Raw genomic sequence first — 21703 nt, forward strand, 5'->3', positions numbered from 1 at the left:
GCCTTGAGGTACAACTGGAAAAGGTTTGAGCCAAATGAAATCATATGGTAAACAAAGACTATAAGAATAGCCTTACTGGGTCAGACCAATGGTCCTTCCAGCCCAGTAGCCCGTCTTCACGGAGGCCAATCCAAGACACGAGTACCTAGCAAAACCCCAAAGAGTTAGCAATATTCCATACAGAACCCCAAGGAATAGCAAGATTCCTGAATCCCAAAATGTAGCAATATTTCATGCTACCGATCCAGGGCAAGCAGTGGCTTCCCCCCTGTCTGTCTCAACTGAAGACCATGGATTTTTCCTCTATAAGAACATAAGAAATATGTTCTGAATTGTGAGGGTAATGTTATAAAGTTTTATAAATAGAAAACCTTACTTTATCATGGAATATGGATTTTATAAAATTATATGGCTGCTTAGATGTGCAGGAGAAACAAACAAAACTGCAGACTGTGTACAAGATGCAGGCAAAAATTTATTGTACCAAAATTAAAATGCAAGTAAGTAAAATAAAATCCTTTTACCTATCAAGGGACCCGACACGGTCCGTGTTTCGGACAAACCTTCGTCAGGGGTCCATGGTGAAAAAAGTTGGGACATACCATAAAAAAATGAAGATAAGTAACAAAGTGCCTGTATATTGTGTATATTGTGTTCGCTGAGGATCGCTGCAAAAAGTAAAGAGTCTCAAGGAAGCAGTAAAAAGAGGCTGCTTAGATGTACATAAATATAAAGAAGAAAAACAGCCTGCACTTATACACATCGAGGGGCATAATCAATAGAAATGTCTAAGTCTGATTTGGATGGAGGGCGCTAGCTGCCCAAAATGTCCATTCTCAAAATGTACAACCAAATATATATTTTTTCAAAGATCGTCTGTCTGTACATCCATGCGTTTGATCGTCCAGACCACCACTATGTCTATCTTTATATCATATTCTTGACCAAAAATTTTTCCAAGTCCCAAACATACAGAACAAGACTTTTTGGATGTGGTAGGGGCCAGCATTGTGATGGACAGGCTACCCAGACATGGCAAGAGAGCAGTGGGGCACCTTATATGGCACTGCTGTGAACTTTACAAAAAGGGTGCCACATAAACATCTCACCAGAACTCCCATATAGGTCATGTTGAGCCCCCCAAAACACACTATACCTATCTGTCTACAACCCCAATAGCTCTTATGGCTGCAGGTGGCACCTATATGGCAGTAGAGTAGGATTTTGGGGGTTTGGTGGGAACAAATGTTCCACCATTAATGTAGTGGGTAGAGTGGCTTATGAGCCTGGGTCCTCCTCTCTATGGTTCACTAGCCCACCCCCCAGACTACTTAAGCCATCTCTACAGCTCTATTAGGCTGATATTCCAGAGGCAGGTATGTACGTTTTTATTCTGAATTTTGTGGGGGTGCGACGGGGTCAGTAAACATGGGGTATTTGTGTGTGGATCTTTACTTTATCCCTGCAGTGATTCTCTGGTCACTTCGGATACATTTTGGGCACTTATACGTGTTTTTACATCTTCTAACTCACAACGTATAAGGTCCATCTAGGCAGTCTTGGAAAAACTTTGATTAACCCTGCAGGATGATTAAAGGTCTGTTTTACAAAGCCGCACGGCAACAGCCCCAAAGCCCTTTAAATCTCTATGGGCTTCGGAGCCGTTACTGCGCAGCAGCCGCTAGTGCGGCTTTGTAAAACAGGCCCTAAGTCTAGGTCAGTCCACATCCCACCCACATCCCTCCAGCTTTGGGTGCACAGCGAGATTCAGAGGCGTAAAAGGTCCCTGGTTACGTCTAAAAAGCTGTTTCGATTATCAGCACTTGGATGACCTGCCTTTTAGATCGTCCAAGTGCCAACTTGGGTGGGTTTTTAGACATATTTAACTTTTGATGATGAGCCCCATTCCATGCATAGGTATTCCCAGTGGTGTAATTTGGGCAGTGCTGTAATATCCATATATTTCATTTCTTACAAAGAAGGTAAAGCAAATCTCTTCTATTTATCATTGTGCCACTACCTGTATTCAAAACATGTGTGCTGGCCCCATTATTAAAAACTCAGAATGTCCATATTTAATGGTGCACAAATATCAATATATTCTGGGCTCTGAATGATGGTGTTGGCAGCTTGACATGTGTTAGGTGTTGCCAGAAGGGGTTAATTAAAAATCTGTAATGCAATGTTGGCCAAAAACAAAGCATCTGCAGATCACAGTTTGTCCACTCCAGCTCAGTCATGCTTTTGAGTTGCAAGAAAAGATCATATCTGTAGATATATAAGGCAATGACAAAAGAAAAAAAGGATACGCAGGAGGTATATCAAGGCAGATTTCCTATATATATATATTTTTTCATTAACCCTCCCCTTTTATAAAACCACGATAGCGTTTTTTAGCGCAGGCCATTGGGCCGAATGCTCTGTGCTGTTCCCGACGCTCATAGGAGCTCTATGAGTGTCGGGAGCAGCTCCGAGCATTCAGTGCACCGGCCTGCACTAAAAAACGCTATCAAGATGTTGTAAAAGGGATGGTAAATGTTTTGAAGCTTATTAAGTAATTGTTGTTTTAATTTATTTGTTATAAATTATGCATATTTGTTGGAATCCGCCTAGAAATGTTGATAGAGTGGAATATAGGGAGAAGGAAAAAAGGTTCTAAGCCACGAGGCAAAGCTTAACCAACGAAAAGAGACACTGGAGATGTCAATTTAAAAAATTGCTAAAACAGGCAAAGATCCAAAAGACAAAGTCCCGACTAGGATCCAAGTTTCAGCGATACCATTGCCTTCCTCAGGGGACAATTATAAACTTGCAGCGTCTGAAAAAAAGCGATGGTATCGCCGCAACTTGGATCCTAGTTAGGACTTTGTCTCTTGGATCTTTGCCTGTTTTAGCAATTTTTAAAGACTCGTTATAATACTTTGATACAAACTGCAAATAAAGGATTTGTGACCACAGGTTGGATTTGACATCTCCAGTGTCTCTTTTTGTTTGTTCTGATAGAGTGGAATATAATTTCTTTAAATAAATAACTAAAAATGGCCAGCAGGTAAAAATGAGGTGGTAGTGCTTCTGTGTAAGACTGTGTGTAATTCTAGAGACCAGACCTTGAAAAAAAATGTAGTCAGTCCAGAAAGCAGCTACTAAACATGGCTATGCTCATTATAAGCCATATGGGAACGGATTTAAATATTTAAGTTTGTATGCTTTGTCAGAAAGATGGTAGAGGGGAGACATGATAGAGACATGAGTGCACAGAAGGTGGGCCTTTTTCAAAAGGATAGAGGCTCTTGAGCAAGGAGTCATAGAATCAAGGCGAGAGGGGTAGACCCAGGAGTAATCTACGGAAATATTTCTTCATGGAAAGAGTGGTGGATGCAAAGAACAGTCTCAGTGGAACTGGTGGAGAGGAAAACAGTAACATAATTCAAAGCATGAGACAAACAGAGGATTTCTGAGGAAGAGAATATAAAGCTGAGTGGTTGATGTACATGGGCAGATTGCCTAGGACATATGGATTTATCTGCCAGCGACAGAGCTTCCATGCATCTTCTGCATCAACTGATGCCCTAGTGGCACATGGTCTGTCCTTATGAAGGAACCGTTTATGTCATGACTACACACTAATTCTATAAATTTGCATGCCCTAATTTAGCTTAGTGAGCAAATTTTGCATGCAATGTATATAATGAGGTTGGTTGCATGCACAATATAAAATATTATAATTGACTGTTAATTGGAGTTAACAGCCAATTATTGGATTTATTGGCAGCAATTAGTTGTTACACATGCAACTGCCCTTAGTCACTATTTTAGAAGCTGGGTGCACAAATTCTATTGCCCATGACTTCTAGGGGGCATAGATGTGGAAGGAGCCTTTGATGTAGTGTAAGTGCTTCTATCTAAATGTTAGGTGCAAAACTGTGCAAATTCTATAATGTTAATTCCATGTGAAATCCCATTTTGGCGCTCTTTCTTAATTCTTCCCTAAATGATCAGATACAGTTGTCGAGGAGTGGAAGTGGGAGACAGTGGCAGCAGTGGGAAGTTTGCGGCCAGGGTGTTAATGACCTGTTACAAGTATCTGCACTAAACTTCATTTCTCAGTGGTCGTATATAGATTCAAGGTCAAAGAGATGTCCTAGTTTTAAAGCTGGGACTTTGTAGTCATGATTTTCTTGTAAATTGGACATAAGGGGGGCCATTTACTACAAGATATTATATAGGTACAATTATAGCTATCCAGAATTCTGGAATAGTTTTAAATGATCTTTTAGTATAACAATACTGCCCCCTCAATCCTGATGGAAGAGTTTTGAGAGCGTAGAACATTGACTTAAAGGTTTAGCTCTAATGGGACAGAGCATGCAGTGGGAGGATGCATAGGAGACATACTTACCCCCCAAAGCTTGTTTCATCACAAAATCCATTTTCTGGCCCTGGTTAGTGCTTTCTCCTAAATAAAGAGATTTTCATCCAGTGACTGTGGTGGGTTCTGCAATCAGGGCTCACCTAGAATGCAACAAACAGAAACACCTTATAGTCCTCTGAAGTCTAACAGCTTTGAGTTTGTAGAAATAACTCGGGTGAGAGTGTGAAGACTTTCCCTTGACACAATGAACTCACTCATTCCTCTGTGGGGTTTTTACCACCTCTTTCTGCTCCTCAGTTTTTCACAGCTGAGTTTTCTGCTTGTGGGGCTGGGTTTATTTCTGGCCTCAGGTGATGAGCGACAGGATATTTTGAAAGGGCTGCTTAGCAATGTTGATCTCTTGGGGAAGAGAAAGGAACTCAACCAGCAAAGTACAGGTTTGCTACGCACACTAATGCCACATTCCCATTAAGGTGCACAGAGAGAACTGCCATTGCTATGCAGATGGGAGACTTTTTGTCCAGTCCTGGTTTTACACTTACATCCCAAAGCAGTGTGGAATTTGTAGTCCCTGATTCTACCTGTGGAAATGCAGGCTGAGGTCATTAGAAGCTCAGGACTGATCTAAAATCTCCCTCATTGGAAACCCAGCATAAAATTCACATAGAAAATGGCAGACATCTGCTATCCTTTCCAAAATGAGATTCCTGCTGAGTGCTGGACACATGGGATGACTGATTTCTACTTGCAACCTCCTGGAATAGTTCAGTCCCAATGCTGGTCTGTTAGAAGGAGAGAGCAGATGGGTAGCATGAAGGGGAACTGCCATCCTCACCTCAGCAGCAGTCAGCAAGAACTCCTGACTTGTTCTAGGGTGGAGCAAAATGCAGAAGGCCCAAAAGCTTTAGAACTATTATAGTCAACCATCTCATGCAGGTCAGGGAGCTAATAGCTTGTTAGCAGAGGGGGCTTTCAGCTGTGCACTTAATGCAATCAAACTCTCCCTTATCAGCACTTAAAAGCTGACTGACAGATCATTTGTAGCTGATTAGCATCTGTAGTTTTTTCTTCTTTGCTGTCTATAAATACTCTGGTTTCTCTCTGTACCTAAGCAAAGAGAAACACACTGAGGGCTAGATGCACAAAACACGGTCGTTAAGACTATGTGAGTTGCTGTTGGCCCATTTTTTGGCTGACTCTGGAATAGTGATGTTACAAGTTTCCATGCAAATGATTTGCACGGAAGCTCGCCAGAATCCCGTTTGATCACTCCCTATATGAGCGACCGGTTTGAGAAGCTTGAACAGCTGAGTGGCAGGGGAGGGGAAGCCCCAAAGCAGCCTCCTGTCACTCAGCCATTGGGACTTTTTTTTTAATGGTACAGAGGTTGTGCATGACACCTCAACTGGCAGGAGGGATGCCCAGTCCTTCCTGCTCCACAGGCCGCCACTGCAAAATTGGCAGGTCTTCCCTTTCCTGGTGCATCTTGAGATGCATGGGTTGGGGCCTAAGGCCCTTCCCAGGAGGGAGGGACCTTAGGCATCTGAGCCAATCGAGGCCTTAAGCTATTCTTTATGTATCAGAGGACAGTAATAAAGCAACACCAAGAAACTCCAGGTCCTTGGAGAGAATTTAGAACAGCCCAGAGCCAACAGTATCATTCTGCTACTTCCACTTATCATTCCCATAGCACTGTACAGTAAAATGTTCACTAGACAGTCCCTACTCAGTAGAGCTTACAGTTCCCTTGGGTTGTCACTTGACTCCATGTTATAAGAATTGGGCTAGGCTATCTTATTGCATGCATCGACTTGCCATTCTGATTGCAATATATCTCAATCCATCCTGCTTTTTCTGGAGCTATATGGTAACGCTAGCAATATTGAATTTCTTAAGAAAATCAAAGCAAAAGAAATCTATGTCTGCAGAGTGGTAAAACCAGGTCTGGATTAGCTTGGTCTTCATGACATTAGGAAACTCTGTCCTCCAGCCCAAGGGTTCTCAACCAGTCCTTAGGACATACCCAGCCAGTCATTGTTTTCAGGAGATGGATTTGAATATAATGGAGGCAATGCATGCAAATTTATCTCATGTATATTCATGTGGGTATCTTAAAAACCAGACTGGCTTGGTGTGTCTGAGGACTGAGTTGAGAACCTCGACTCTAGCCCAGTGATTTCAAAACTAAGATTTTATTGAATGATGCTGGTAACGAGATATCTGGGTTTGTAGAACGCAGTATGATAGATTTATATGAAAAAGGTAACACATTATTATTCATATGCATTATCACTTGAATTCTGAACCAAATACCTGTCCAATAAATTTACATCTGGCACCTCATCCAGAAGCATTCCCTCTGATGTTGCGACGTCAGAGAGAAGGCTTCCAGTTCAGGCGCAGGTTGCATGTTCTTAACTGCTGCACGTGGCTTTGTGCATACTGCGGCTGTGAAGAGGAGGGAGCCGTCCATAACACCGGGGGCATTGATTCAGACCACGGGCCACATAAAACGGCCAGGTTGGAGCTGGCCAGAAGGTAAGGCACAGCATGGAGGGAGGGATACTACAAAGGTAGGGGGAATGATTTTATTTTCAATTTAGTGTTTGAATTTTCATCTGCTCAGGAAGAAATGCATTTGTTTCTTTTTCTCTGGGGGTGGTACTGCATGCAGAGTCTTGAATCTTAGGGTTTCATTTGTATATATTAGTACTTTTATTTTTGGTCCTGTATTTGCATGGGGTTATCTGTGTTCTGGTAGGAATGAATGTTGAGAAGCAGCTGCATACAGTGTGCTCTGTGTAGTTTAATTTTGTGGTTAACCATTATGTGTTAAGATGATATTATGTATGTATTTATGAAAAATGAATGGAAAAAATGGTGTTTTAATTCGTATTATTATGGGGGCGGGGGCTGGGGTGGAGATTAAGCGGGGTCTGGCCTGTGACTTAGCTTGTGTTTTGGATTTCGGCCCCTTAATGAGATTGAGTTTGAAACCCCTGCCCTAGCCATTTTAGTGGGGGTCCAATATGCTTTATGTAAAGTAAAATAGGTGGATTGACAAATAGATGCTGACATAGTAGGCCTTGCAGAATGATTTTCAGTCCAACTTCCCGGGGTTTACATTTAGGTCACCAGACCATATATAATCAAAGGAGACATCTTTCTCTCTATCAACCTCCCTTACTATTTTATAAAACTTTGACGCTTTTTTATTAGTGAGCCTATAATCTTAGAGAAGTCGGAGAGACCAGATGCCTCCCTATATGTAGATAACAGAGAATTAAGAGGTATTGAGGCATTGTGCCAAAGATTATTATAGAATTCAGTACGCTCCAAAATATGCTCTAATTCATCAACCAAAAATAATCTTCCTTCGATGATTAAGTGAGAAAGAGCCCAAATGCTTTTAGATTGATGAACGGACACGTATCAGAACTTTAGTAAGTGTCCTTAGGCATATGTTGTTTAAAGATGCAAAGGTAGGCCCTGTTTATCTTTCCCTTCTTTGAAGATGGTACAAGGACAGGTAATGTTTAAACAGAGATAATGTGAAGTGAATTCAATTGTTTTGTTAAGCCGTATTTACAGACAGATTTAGATTAGGGGCTCTGCTGGTTAAGGCTTTTTCTGACCCTCTGTGGACTTCAATCTCTAGATAGGAAAAATGCTGATGTGTTTAAAGTTTCATGTGACCTGTGTCCATATATGGTTTGTATTTACGTCACATGCTGACACATGCTGACAAACCTGATTCGTATAAAAGATGTGAAACTCATAATAAAAGACGGACATATTTGGAAGACGATTTCTGGTCTTTAAGATGTGTCCCCAGGTACCTGACTTACATATGACAGAGACAGAGAAAGTATGGGGCAGGAATTGGGACCTGAATCCTTTTCAGTTGGGGGCTTGTCCGCGATGGGCAGATGATATCACCGGTATTTTGTGAGTATTTCTGAATTTTTTCTGTTCTTTAATACTCACTGGGTAGTGGTGACCTGTACCCACCCTTTATTTTAAGTTCAAGCTTTGGGTTCTATTATGGAGTTTTTTTGGGAAAAATCTCGGGGTACTTTCGGTAAGCGCCCCTCATGAATATATAAGCAGCTGCCATTCTTTCGGAAAGAATGAAATTATTTATAGAACCCCCCTGCCCACTCTGTCATTTGTAAGGTTAAAACTTTTATAGAGTATAAGATTTTATTGTCTCTTATTACTGTACCTCGCTTATAAGGTAAGATAAGCGAATATTTTTGCATTGTTATATTGGGTTTTGTAATGAGTCATAAAGGCACTTACTCCTAGACAAATGAGACTTGTACGGCTGTGTGTATGTATGACATTTTTTCCTTCAGCTCCCATCTTTCTGTGTCACCAATCTTTAATACTGAGGTAGGACATGCTGTTATGTGGAATGAATTGAAAGCGCTGTTTGAATCAGTCTAAGATCTTTCCCTTGTAGTTTGTACACAAGCACTATTTCTTGTCTTCCTTTTGATCCTGACTAATTTTGTGCGTTTCTTTTCCTTTGTGTTCTGTGCTGGATCATAAAAAAAAAAAAGAAACAAGAAAAAGAAAAAAATTCCGTTTTAAAGGTTTTCTTTCTTGTGCAGAGCAAAGCTAATCTGTTCTTTGCTTTCATTATCAGGGTCTGTGCATGAATGTTTTTGTCCCTTCCCCCAGACTTCTCTGTTTGGGCTTCCACTGACCCCCTATAGTGCTTCTTTGAAGTTACTCATTCTTGGTTTTATCAAGCAGTAAGGTGAGATTCCACTGTTTGTCTCTTGACTTTTCTCCGGCATTATCAAAACCACCATCTCTTCTTATAATACGCCCATCGCTCTTGTTGTCAAAGCTGATGGCATTCCCTGTTTCGTCCTAGATTTAGGGCTGTTAGTGTTTTGGTAATTCTCATTGCACTTATGTTTCTTCCACCATTCCATCGGCAGCCAATGATTTTTTTCTGTCATTGTCCTAAAGAATGTTTTATTTTTAGTCCCTTTGGTGAGGCTGCCTTCACCTTTAAGCAACAGTATACCTAGTGTGGAATGTCCTTTGGGCTATTCTACAAGTCATGCACTGCCCCTCATGGTCATATTCTCATTTTGTACAACTTTTTGTGTTCCATAATTCAGGAGACCTGTCCGATTGATAGTTTTCACCTTTTATAATGGTTGTCTGTGTGTGGTCACAAGGTGTCATGAAATAAACTGCACTGGTGTACATCTGAAGTGAAATACCTGGGTTTTGTCCTGTCTCATGGTCAGAGGAAAATCTGCACTTTCTGCATTGCTGCTATTCTGGGTCTGCCCCACCCAGCTAACAAGAAAGACATGCTTACTTTTCTTGCTATGATTGGTCACTGCCGCCAATGGATCTCTGCTTGTTCCTTCTATGACCAGATTTTGAGACAGACCCTGGTTTCTGAAATGACTGCTCTTATCAGATGGACTTATGAAATGTTGGACATTTAAGATGTGCTTTGGTTTCTAGCTCAAGTTTGGGTTTTCCTGCTTATGCCCACATGTTTTATCTCTTTGTTTGGGACTATTGTAACACCATGAAGGGAGAACATGGCGGTAAATTACGCTCTGTTGCCTTTTTTTATAGTCACTCCTGTTCAAGTTCCCTGGCTGCTTGTGCTATGGTGGTAGAGATGGTTATTTCTTTGACCCTAGGTCACCCCATTACCCTTCATACTCTTCACGATGTTCAAGCCCTTCTTTTAAATGGGCTTTTGGGTCTCACGGGTGAACAGGATTCTCTTCCTCTCTTTTTTCACAGCTTCCTCTGAATTTGATGCCTGGCGTTTGGCAGGTGCCCAAAGCCGCCCTTTTAGACGGACTTTGGTGCAAAGAGGGGAAACCCTGGATACCAGCTGCTAGCTCTCCCTTATTCATTGCCCAATATCATGGTATTGGTTATCGTAGTGCTCGCTCGACATTTTAACTTCTTGCTAGTGATATTTTCATTCTTGACCTTTTGCTCCTTGATACAGAGATATATAGCTCGATAATTACAGCTGGCACGGTTGTGAATTGAAAATAAATTGGAAAATACAATTCCTTTCTATTGTTTTAGCTGAAATTAGGATGTTGCTAATTTAAAATGTTTTTTCCGGATTTATACATAGCCATCCCAGATCCGTTTTGGCACAGATATTTCTAATGTTTTCCATGGGTCCTCTTTATCACTGCAGAGATAGAGACGCTCCAAAGAGACATTAGCTTTATGCCCTTTTTCCAAATATGAGATGGTTATGATATACATTATTTGTAGTTTTGGTTTTTTTATGTCAATGTGTTTGTTTGCGGAGTTGGATTCAGCCCTGCACACTTGACAGATGGAGTAATAGCTCCACGCTTAAAACTTTATGTTTTGTCTGTGTCATGTCTACTTGTTTTGGTTTGGTGGGTACCCCAGGATACATAATATTGGCCACTTCTAGAGCTCTTTTTCCACTTCTTACTAGCCTAACTGCGCAATGTTCTTTTACTTTTAGCTTTTATATTCTGAATATAGTTTAGTTAGGGGTTATAAGAAAAAGCTTTATTTTATACAGCATTTATTTCGTGGTGTTCCCTACATATGATCCATTCAATATACATTTCTGAATACATTCAGTACATCAGTATGGTCTCTCTGAAGTGCATAATAGTTATATGCAGCACGATAAAAACATATCCTTTTGGATTGTTCAATTAAGAACCTTAAGCAAGTGAGTATCGTCTCTCTTTTGCCATGGCTATGCTAAGTGAATGAATTGGTATTGTTGCATGTTGCCACGTTCAGTACAGGCAACATGGTTTCTCTTGTTTTCTATCTCTTATTTGGATCACATTGGAGTACAGCTGCTGAATGATATTTGGAATGCTTTCCAAGCATCTCTTTTCAAGTATCTCTTTCTGTATGCACAGACATCTGGCTGCTCTCCCTTTGAGATTCTCACGGGATGACCTTTCCCCGCCCCATGGGTAGATTTTCCCTTGATACAGGAGGAATACGTCTAAAAGCTAATTGAAATATTAGGGCTTGTTCAAAGAAACGTGTCTTGCACTTCTCCTTTCTCTCCACAGATTCCTACCCATTTTTTCCAGCCTGGTGATTGTCCAGCAGCTTTCCAAGGATCGGAAGCAGACGGACTTCCCCTTTGGCCTTCCCACTACTGTGATCGCTGTGACCAGGCCCGCTGCACTCACTGAGGAGTTTCCTGTTTGGATCCACGCAAGTCGCTTGAAGAGGGTTAACCTAAAACCCCAGAAGCAAGTCTTCCCTGCGCAGATTTCACCTCCTCCAGTGGAACAACATGATGATCTCATTGCAGCATTCTACCAACTTTATCATTCTCTTACTGGCACCGCTGCTGCTAGTTTTTCTCCCTGTATGGATCATTTCTAACTGGGTCTACAGGGATGATGTGTTCTGGGTCCACGACACTTTCTGCCCATACCCATCTGTAAATGACACTCCTGCTGTAAACAGCACCCCCGACACCTCTTTGCGAACACGACGTCAAGCTGGACTACTCCCTCGCAAAGGCTGTCCTTCAATTGGAATCCAGAAAAGACCGATGCTACCCTTTGGTATAATTCCAGCAGTGTGCAAGTTGCCACCTTCTCCTGTGACATTGTGGACTGTTCATCAATTGATATCCCAAGGCTGTGCCATTGGTCCTCAGAGATTCCTAAAACTAAGGACATATATGTATATGTTACTGACTTACGTTGGGGGGATAAGTGTGCATTCTGGGGAGTGGTAGGGTGGAATATTGATACTGACTGGGTTTATAAACTAGAAAATACCCTGAAAAACAGTGGACCAAAATGGTAAATCACTGCTTACTTGTACGACCCTTCATAAGGTTGGACACTGTTATAGGAAAAGTGTTCCTGTACAAATTATTAAGCTTTCTCTTACTATTGACAACCCTAGACCTACTGATGAAGGTATGTACATTATGGACATGTGGTTTAAGGGTGGGTCTAGCTATCCGACCCATCAGTTTTCTTATGGGATCTATCTACCTCCACTCATCCTCTCCCGCCATTTTGTGGGGGCCCCAAAAAATACTAACCCACTGGCCCCTACATTCAATAAACTTACTGACATGATGGCTATTGCCAATCCCACTTTTGAAGATATTGTGGCTGTTGAGGTAGGGTTTTCAGAACCTAACCTTTGGTTAGAATGGATGAAATTCACTGCTGATCAACATAATAAGAGTAATTGTTACATATGTGCTCAAGCTAGACCCCATCTAGGAACCGTACCTCTGGACCTCCCTCCTGGTATCCAACCATGCTTTTTTGGGTTATTTACCAGTATCTCCTCTAATTTTACCTATCCCCTTTGTGCACTGCAGTGTTCTAAATACCTTTTGTTGCCAGGACAACAAAAGCTTGATATTGCCGTTACCATCTATAAGGGCAATTACACATGTCATGTTTCTAATCTGACACAGGGTAGTTTTGTAGGTAATTTACCCCCAGGTTATTGTTCTGTCTTGGCTCATAGGTATGCCCCATTTTTGCTGCATCAGATTTGATATTTACTGGCTTTATGGAGACTTTTGGCTCCCTGTTAAGCTACCCAGCCAGTGGATAGGCCAGTGCACTTTAGTTAAGGTTACTATGCTCCTGCATATCTTTCTGAAAGGCATCCTTCCTATTCACATGGTTTTTCCTTTTATTTGTCTTGATATAAATCTGATCACATGTATACATAGATGCTATAGGGGTCCCAAGAGGGGTCCCAGATGAATTTAAGGCCCGAGCTCAGGTTAAGGCTGGGTTTGAGTTCCTTATTCCCTTTATTACTATTAATAAGAATGTTGATCGGATTAGTTAAAATTATTATAATCAGCAACGCTTTGTGAACTATTCTAGGGACGCCTTGCAAGGTATTACTGATCAATTAGGCTCCACTTCTCAGATGGTTCTCAAAATCATATGGCCCTAGATATGATTCTAGCTGAGAATTCTGTTAAATTCTCCTCAGTATTTTATGCTGTTGTACTGTTCTTTCTGACAATATAGGTCCTACTATGGACATTCAGAAATTAGCAGACCTCTTTGCTGAGTCCAAATGTAACTCTGATTTATCTAATTCTTGGGATCAGCATTTTAGTTGAATGCATAATCTCTTATTATTTGCACTCTTGTCTTGACTGCTCATGTACTGTGTTATTCGTATTACAGCTCCTAAAAAACCCCTCCTTGAGAGACATACCTAGGGTATCACTCCCTTCCAGCTCATGCTGTGTATTTGTGACGTCATTTACATGACGTAAGAGGGGAATTGAACGGACACGTATCAGAACTTTAGTAAGTGTCCTTAGGCATATGTTGTTTAAAGATGCAAAGGTAGGCCCTGTTTATCTTTCCCTTCTTTGAAGATGGTACAAGGACAGGTAATGTTTAAACAGAGATAATGTGAAGTGAATTCAATTGTTTTGTTAAGCCGTATTTACAGACAGATTTAGATTAGGGGCTCTGCTGGTTAAGGCTTTTTCTGACCCTCTGTGGACTTCAATCTCTAGATAGGAAAAATGCTGATGTGTTTAAAGTTTCATGTGACCTGTGTCCATATATGGTTTGTATTTACGTCACATGCTGACACATGCTGACAAACCTGATTCGTATAAAAGATGTGAAACTCATAATAAAAGACGGACATATTTGGAAGACGATTTCTGGTCTTTAAGATGTGTCCCCAGGTACCTGACTTACATATGACAGAGACAGAGAAAGTATGGGGCAGGAATTGGGACCTGAATCCTTTTCAATTGACATAGTATCTTTATATCGGTTAAAAGTCGAGAGTCAAGGTACTGCTAAACCACAGGGGGACTTGATTCCTTTCCCTAATATCGGCATTAATAGCTCTGTAGAATAAGAATATGTTCAGGATTGATGACTTAACTATTTTTAAATGGAAATTTATCCATAAATGGCAACAGATGTATTGGATTCAGAAAAATTAACATTTTTTCAAATGTTAGCCATCTAAGGACATTCCAATTTTGTTTTTTTAATAGGGGGTGGTAGTGATGGATTGTTACTACCCACACTGAGCTGAACTGGTGAAAAAATGCTGTCGTGTCTGTAGGAGGGGGTGGGGGCACTTTCAAGTTCAGAGGACCCTCCACAGCCCCCTGCCAGCCTTGGCTTTGATGTCTAATCTGCCTCTATAATAATATTCTGTTCCTATAATCCCTATTGAGAGTATATTCTGCATATATGAAATCCCCTTTTTATATGGTCCCAGGATATCAATTGAAGACTTATTTATTAGAATATATTTCTCTTGTTAGCAAAATAAGGAGAAGCATTTGATACAGTAACTGATTTCAGTTCACTACGGCTTCTCTCTCTGCTTCCTCCAGTCACCTTCCCCCCCTCTCCCCACCCCCCCACCCCTGCTGCTGTATGCAGGTCACAAAAGGTTACACAATAATTTAAAATAATAACCAGAAACATCAGCTCATCAGATGTTTCGGATTTCTTGAATGTCAGTCTTTAGTGGAGATGGAACGAGTCTACTTGCAAGCAACATCAAGAGAGAAATTGAGAAGTTTTTAAACTAGGAAGAAGGGGAAAGCCAACAGTCGACCAAGAGTCAATGATACCCAGAGGATACCATGCAGGAAGATAGCGGGGAAGACTCACCGGATCATAGGCAAGACAGAAATCCTGATGGATCGAAAGGGACACAAGAGGGAAGGAAATGCAAGAAAGTAACAGGCCACAAACTCAAGTGTATGTAGACGAATGCAAGGAGCCTGAATTGGAAGCTATGGCACAAAAAGATAACCTTGACATCATCGGCATCACAGAAACTTGGTGGAACGAGGAAAATATCTGGGACACTGTGCTACCGGGATACAAGCTATACTGCAGAGACAGAGTAGGTCAAAAAGGTGGAGGTATTGCCCTATTCATCAAAGACGGAATTGAGTCTACCGGAGAGAACATGCCATAAATGAAAAATAAGGTAGAGTCTCTATGGGATAAAATTCCGGGAACAAAAGGAACGGAAGCCACTGAAAGCAATGGAAGTAAAACCCAGATGTCGCAATTCATCCTCCTTTTTCTGGACCCATATGGTAGCCCTAATCCTTATGAAAACACATGAATATGCAAATAAATTAGCCCAGAAAACCTGTGCATGGTGCAGAGCATATGGAAATGCACAGGAGGATCTTGGGTAATTTTCAGAGTGGAAACATGCACATATGTGTATTTTGAAAATTTACCAGTACTCTGCAGGGCACCGAATGTGTTGAACTATTCATTAATGTACTCAGCATAAAATACTTCTCTCTCCCCAAATTAGTTAGTGGAATTCTAAACCATGCAAGAAGAAAATAAGATCAGCAATAGTCTGCTCATACAATCTATGTTTTGGTTAACATTAGAACATCGAATCCGTTATAAATGACTAATCATGGTGCAACTTCGTATATACAATAAGGCACCGAAACATTTGATGGATAGCATTCTGCCATATGAACCACGGCGCCTGTTGCGCTCGGTGACTCACGATGACCTATATATTCCGACAGTGAAACAGTTGCGGCTAGCTGTGTCTAGAGCTTGCAGAATGGAATAAACTTCTGGGATATTTACGACAGCAAACAAGTTTGAGTAGTTTTAAGAAAATGTTGAAGAAATGCCTCTTCTGTAAGATTTATAGTTTTTTGATGCGAGGTGCTGGTAGCCTCTTTGTAATTTCAGGAGGCTTTACTATGATGTTTTATTCATGTTCAATTTGTTGTACTGTATGTGATTCTGTTTGTGTGTGTACTCTATTGTGATGGCAGGGTATAAATAAAGAAATCCAACTATATCCATCTCTCCACTGGCTTGCTTTCTCCTGTGACACATTCGTGACACATTGCTTTCTCCTATGACAAAGTCTTCTCCACAAGCACTCTGGTTGAAATGACAGCAGGCACCAATTGCTGTAACGTGAGCAGCAACCGTCTCCCCCAAACACAAAAGGAACACAACTAACAAGAGAGAGAACTTGTTCAACTGCTAGTCAAAGGTTTCGTACAAACCTATAGTACCATTTCATATCAACACTGTCCTCTCCAGGATCTCATTTTTTTTAGGGGGGTGGGAGAGGGGGGGCAGGATCTAGTTAGTATGATGAAGGTTCTATAAACAGTATTTTTCATTTTTTGCAACAGATCAATATTTCTTTGGAAATACATAAATTAAGAAGCCAATTTTCAGAATCAATTGGTCCATATGTCATTTATTTATGCATTGAGGAAGAAGAGCTTTCAGTCTCATATCAGTTAACTGCATAATGTCTTACGTTTTGAAACAGCTCTTTGGCAAATGCCTTGATTAGATTTAGCAAAAAGAAAACAGAGGGTTAAATGGCTAATGTTCACAGTGGAGAAGGGTAAACCATGGGGTTCCCCAGGGATGGCTGCTTTTTAACACATTTATCAATGATCTAAAGATGGGAATAACCAGTGAGATAATTAAATGTGCTGATGACACAAAGTTGTTCAAACTTGTTAAGTCAGAAGAGGATTGTGAAAAATTGCAAGAGGACCTTGGGAAACTGGGTGTCAAAATGGCAGATGAGGTTTAATGTGAGCAAGTGCAAAGTGATGCATGTGGGAAAAAGGGAACCCAAACTATAGCTCTGTGATGCTGGGTTCTATGTTAGGAGTCACTGCCCAGGAAGAGGATCTAGGCATCCTCAGCTCAATGTGCAGTGGTGGCGGCCAAGAAAGCAAATAGAATGTTAGGAATTATCAGGAAAGAAATGGAAACCAAAGATGAAAATGTTATAGCGCCCTTGTATCGTTCTATGGTATGGCTGCACCTTGAATACTGTGTGCAATTCTGGTCACCATATTTCAAAAAAGATGTAGCGGAATTAGAAAAAGTACATAAATGGGCAATAAAAATAATAAAAGGGATGGGATGACTTTCCTGTAAGGAAAGGCTAAAGCAGCTAGGGCTCTTCAGACGGAGAAGAGACGGTGCAGGGGAGCTATGATAAAGGTCTATAAAATACTGGGTGGAGTGAAAAAGGTAGATGTGAATTGCTTGTTTACTGGAGAAAATATTTCTTCACTTAAAGTATAATTAAACTCTGGAATTTGTTGCCAGAGAATGTGGTGAAAACAACTTAGCAGGGTTTAAAAAACAGTTTTGGATAATTTCCTAAAAGAAAAGTCCATAAGCTATTATAAGATGGACTTGGGGAAATGCACTGCATGATCCTAGGATAAGCAGCAAAAAATCTGTCGTACTCTTGGGATCTTGCTAGATACTTGGGACCTGGGTTGGCCACTGTTGGAAACAGGAGACTGGGCTTGATGGACTTGCAGTCTGTCCCAGTATGACAGTCTTATGTTCTTATGTGAGCCAAGTATAGGACAATCGAGCCATTGTGACATCACTGAGGTTGGCTCTTAGGCATTGGTGAAATGAGGCATTATGACATCACAATAAGAGCTCTGGAATGTTGCTACTCTTTGGGTTTCTGTCTGGTACTTGGGACCTGGGTTGGCCACTGTTGGAAACAGGACACTAGGCTTGATGGACCTTCGGTATGTCCCACTATGGCAATTCTTATGTTCTTATGTGAGCCAAGTCTAGGACAATCGAGCAATTGTGACATCACTGAGGTTGGCTCTTAGGCATTGGTGAAATGAGGCATTATGACATCACAATAAGAGCTCTGGAATGTTGCTACTCTTTGGGTTTCTGTCTGGTACTTGGGACCTGGGTTGGCCACTGTTGGAAACAGGACACTAGGCTTGATGGACCTTCGGTATGTCCCACTATGGCAATTCTTATGTTCTTATGTGAGCCAAGTCTAGGACAATCGAGCAATTGTGACATCACTGAGGTTGGCTCTTAGGCATTGGTGAAATGAGGCATTATGACATCACAATAAGAGCTCTGGAATGTTGCTACTCTTTGGGTTTCTGTCTGGTACTTGGGACCTGGGTTGGCCACTGTTGGAAACAGGACACTGGGCTTGATGAATCTTCGGTCTCTTATGTTCTTATGTAAATATTTGCACACCATAATCCCCTGCACACAATGTTATGCTATGTTAATCAGGTTTTCTATTTCACCTTTACCCAAGAAGTTGGAATGGACACTTTGATATGGACATTCAATAGAGTTGCTGATCCAGGTAGATCAGTAGGACACAGGCAGATATATGGAGTGAAATGAAAATAATAGTTGAGGTTATGTACTTGATCTAAGGTTCCACATTAGAAGTCAGCACCCAGCCAAAGGATCCAGTGGTCATCGGCTTTAAAACTATTATTGACAGCCATAGACTGATAAGAGGTCAATAACACAAGTTATATTGCTCTAATGCAGCTTAATAACTTTTCCCCTTACCCTACTTTAGGGTAATAAATATTTCTATGCATTAAAAAAACCCCAACCTTGTTTCACTTTACTTAAAGCCAACCAAAAACAGTCCAGCAATATACATGATTTTAAATTTTTTTTAGCATATGTTATTTGGAAATAACACATGCTACAAATAAAATAAAACAAAGATGAATTTGGGAAAGAAACCTAATGAAAATAACTGAAGTCCAGAGCCCTAAACAGGACATCTAATTCGTACAGATTTCACACAGTGAGACTTGAAATGGGACTCCAAAATATGAAATTCTGACAGGTTCTTGTGACCTGGCCTAGAAGCAGGTCACTAGGCTAGATTGACTGTTGGGCTAACCTAGTGTGGATATTTTTATGTTCTAATGAAAGATAGAGACCTAAGTTCACACTGTTCAATTGGATTCTTAAGGACTTGCACCCAGGTACGTAGAGGAGAAACTTAAGTCCTATGTGAACATAAGAATAGCTTACTGGGTTAGACCAATAGTCCATCTAATCCAGTATCCTGTCTTCACAATGGCCAATCCATGTCACTAGTACCTGGCAAAAACCCAAATAGTAGCCCCATTCCATACAGAATCCCATGGAATAGCAAGATTCTGGAATCCTAAAGAGTAGCAACGTTCCATGCTACTGATCCAGGGCAAGCAGTAGCTTCCCTCATGTCAATCTCAATAAGAGGCTATGGATTTTTCCTCCAGGAAAGTGTCCAAACCTTTCTTAAAAACAGCTACATTAACCGCCCTAACCATAACCTATGGCAACGTGGTCCAGAGCTTAAATGTTCTCTGAGTGAAAAAATATTTCCTCCTACGTTTCAAGTATTTCCCTATAACTTCGTTGAGAGTCCCCTAGTCTTTGTCATTTTTGATGGAGTAAAAAAAATCGATCCGCTTGTACCCATTCTACACCACTCAGGATTGTGTAGACTTCAATTGTATTTTCCCTCAGTCTCTGTGATCTGCTCAGGACAATTTGTTGAAGTATAGAAATGAGTGGAGCCAACATATCACTGAAGAAGTGGGGATTGTTTTGAGAGGAATTTGTTGAAAGTTCCAGGATTACAAAAAAAAAAAAATTCTGAAAAGATCTTTGGGATCATTGGACCAGAATTATGGAACAAATTGCCCATTGATCTAAGATTTGAATCCTGCTTTATGATATCCAGAAAAGAATTAAAAAAAAAAAAACACTTGTTTCCTACCGGGTAACCAGAAATTGTAACTTATTTGCCTACCCAAGGATCACTGGTTGTAAATACAAGTCCTTTTTGGATAGAACATTCATGTTTCAAGCAAGTAAACAGCAGTCTTGGTTAGGCAACTCTATCAATGGAGCTAGGTTGACCTATGGCGCTTTTCGGAAAGAAATTAAGACTGCATTGTTTGATAGATTTATTTCCTAAATAGAAGTCTTATTAAATGTAATAATTTTATACTGACTATCCTTGAGAAATATGTTGTACTTTTACTATTTATATTTTGTAAATCGCTGATTGTCCAGTTCTCTTCAGTGTAAACTGCCTAGAAGTCGTATGATTGTGGCGGTATAGAAGAATAAAGTTATGTTGTGTTTTATGTTATCATTTAATCTGTAGTATTTGGCTCTATCTGTTGATTGTTCTTTTTCCCTGCTTTTATTGTTTCATTTTTGTAATAATATATAAACAATTTTGAACCGTCATTTTTGAAAGGAAAATGGTATATAAATTTAACTACCTATCTGAACAATATTCAGAGTGGTTTAGCTGCCTGCTGACTGGTCAAGATGCTTGATCAGAACTAGCCACTAATATTCGCTGCACTTAACTGGGTATGTGCTGTTGAAATTCATGGTTAGCACCTAACTCAAAGCCAGCTGTGTTGGGGGCGTTCCAGGGGAAGAGTTGGCACTTGACCACTGAAGTGTTGATATTACGTTTTTAGGTGGCCAGATAAAGTGCAGAAATGGGGGCCACATAAAAAGTCTGTCCTATCTTTGTGCATTAAGTACTGAATGTTGACTTAAGTGGCTATTAGGGGCATTTTCAAAACATTAAGATGTCCAAAAAGGCTTAAATTGGCACTTTGATGTCCTAATCGTCAGCATGGCCAAGTGTTGATTTTTTAAGCTGGTTTTCTGGAAATCTTGAAGGCATCCTAGTTTCTGTGCATTCATGAGTAAAGGGTGTGTGTTGGAGGTATGCTCTGGGTGGGCTTTGGGTAATAAACATTTCCCAAGACAACCTGGATGGAACTTAGACATTGTGAGCTAGACCTGTTTTAAAAGCATATAAGTGCCAAAAATATACACAAACTGATCAGATGACTACTGGAGAGTTACATTATGACCCTCCCACACTCCCCCCAGTAGTCATTGACCTCTCCCACCCTCCAAAATCTGAATGAAACAGTAAATACCTGTCTCTAGAACAGCAGCCTAGTAGAGCATAACACAGGTGTCTTAAGTAGTCTGGTGGGTGGGCTAATGAACCATAGAGAGGAGGAGACAGGTCCAGAAGACACTCTAGCCACTACATTTATGGTGGAAACTGTGATCCCACCAAAATCCTACTCGACTGCCATATAAGTGCCATCTGCAGCCATAACGGCTATTGGGGTGGTAGACAGGTGGGTATAGTAGGTTGGGGGGGGGAGTTTTGGAGCGCTCACCATAAATTATAAGAGGGTTATGGTGAAATGTACATCTGGCACCCTTTATATAAAGTTTATGTTTATTATTCATTTGACACCTCGCCAATGCAAAAGGTCATAGCGGCTTACAATTTATACATAGCTACAAAGAAAAGGAATGCCAAAAAATAAAAGTAAAGTCCACAAGCAAACAAGTAACCAATCACAAATATATCTCATTGTGCCATCTAATTCTAATCAGTCTTCCTAAAGAGGAAAAAGGGGAAATAAAATAGGCTGATTTTCGAGTGGATTTG

At 40.7% G+C, this 21703-nt stretch overlaps 1 protein-coding gene across 2 annotated transcripts in view; it reads right to left on the bottom strand.

The window, feature by feature from the left end:
- CPLX2 (complexin 2) overlaps window positions 1-21703 on the bottom strand; it is a 93944-nt gene that overhangs the window by 14821 nt on the left and 57420 nt on the right. Inside the window, exons 1-2 of one of the 2 annotated variants that reach the window (XM_033926859.1) lie at window positions 5208-5246; window positions 4400-4512 (exon numbers count right to left, since the gene is read on the bottom strand). In XM_033926859.1, coding sequence (XP_033782750.1) covers window positions 4400-4430 — 31 coding nt within the window. In that variant the 5' untranslated portion in view covers window positions 4431-4512; window positions 5208-5246. Of the gene's footprint in view, window positions 1-4399; window positions 4513-5207; window positions 5247-21703 lie in introns of those variants that run through there. The other variant, XM_033926860.1, reaches the window with a different exon arrangement.

The sequence above is a fragment of the Geotrypetes seraphini genome, chromosome 18 (assembly GCF_902459505.1).
Source record: "Geotrypetes seraphini chromosome 18, aGeoSer1.1, whole genome shotgun sequence".
NCBI classification, from domain to species: Eukaryota; Metazoa; Chordata; class Amphibia; order Gymnophiona; family Dermophiidae; genus Geotrypetes; species Geotrypetes seraphini.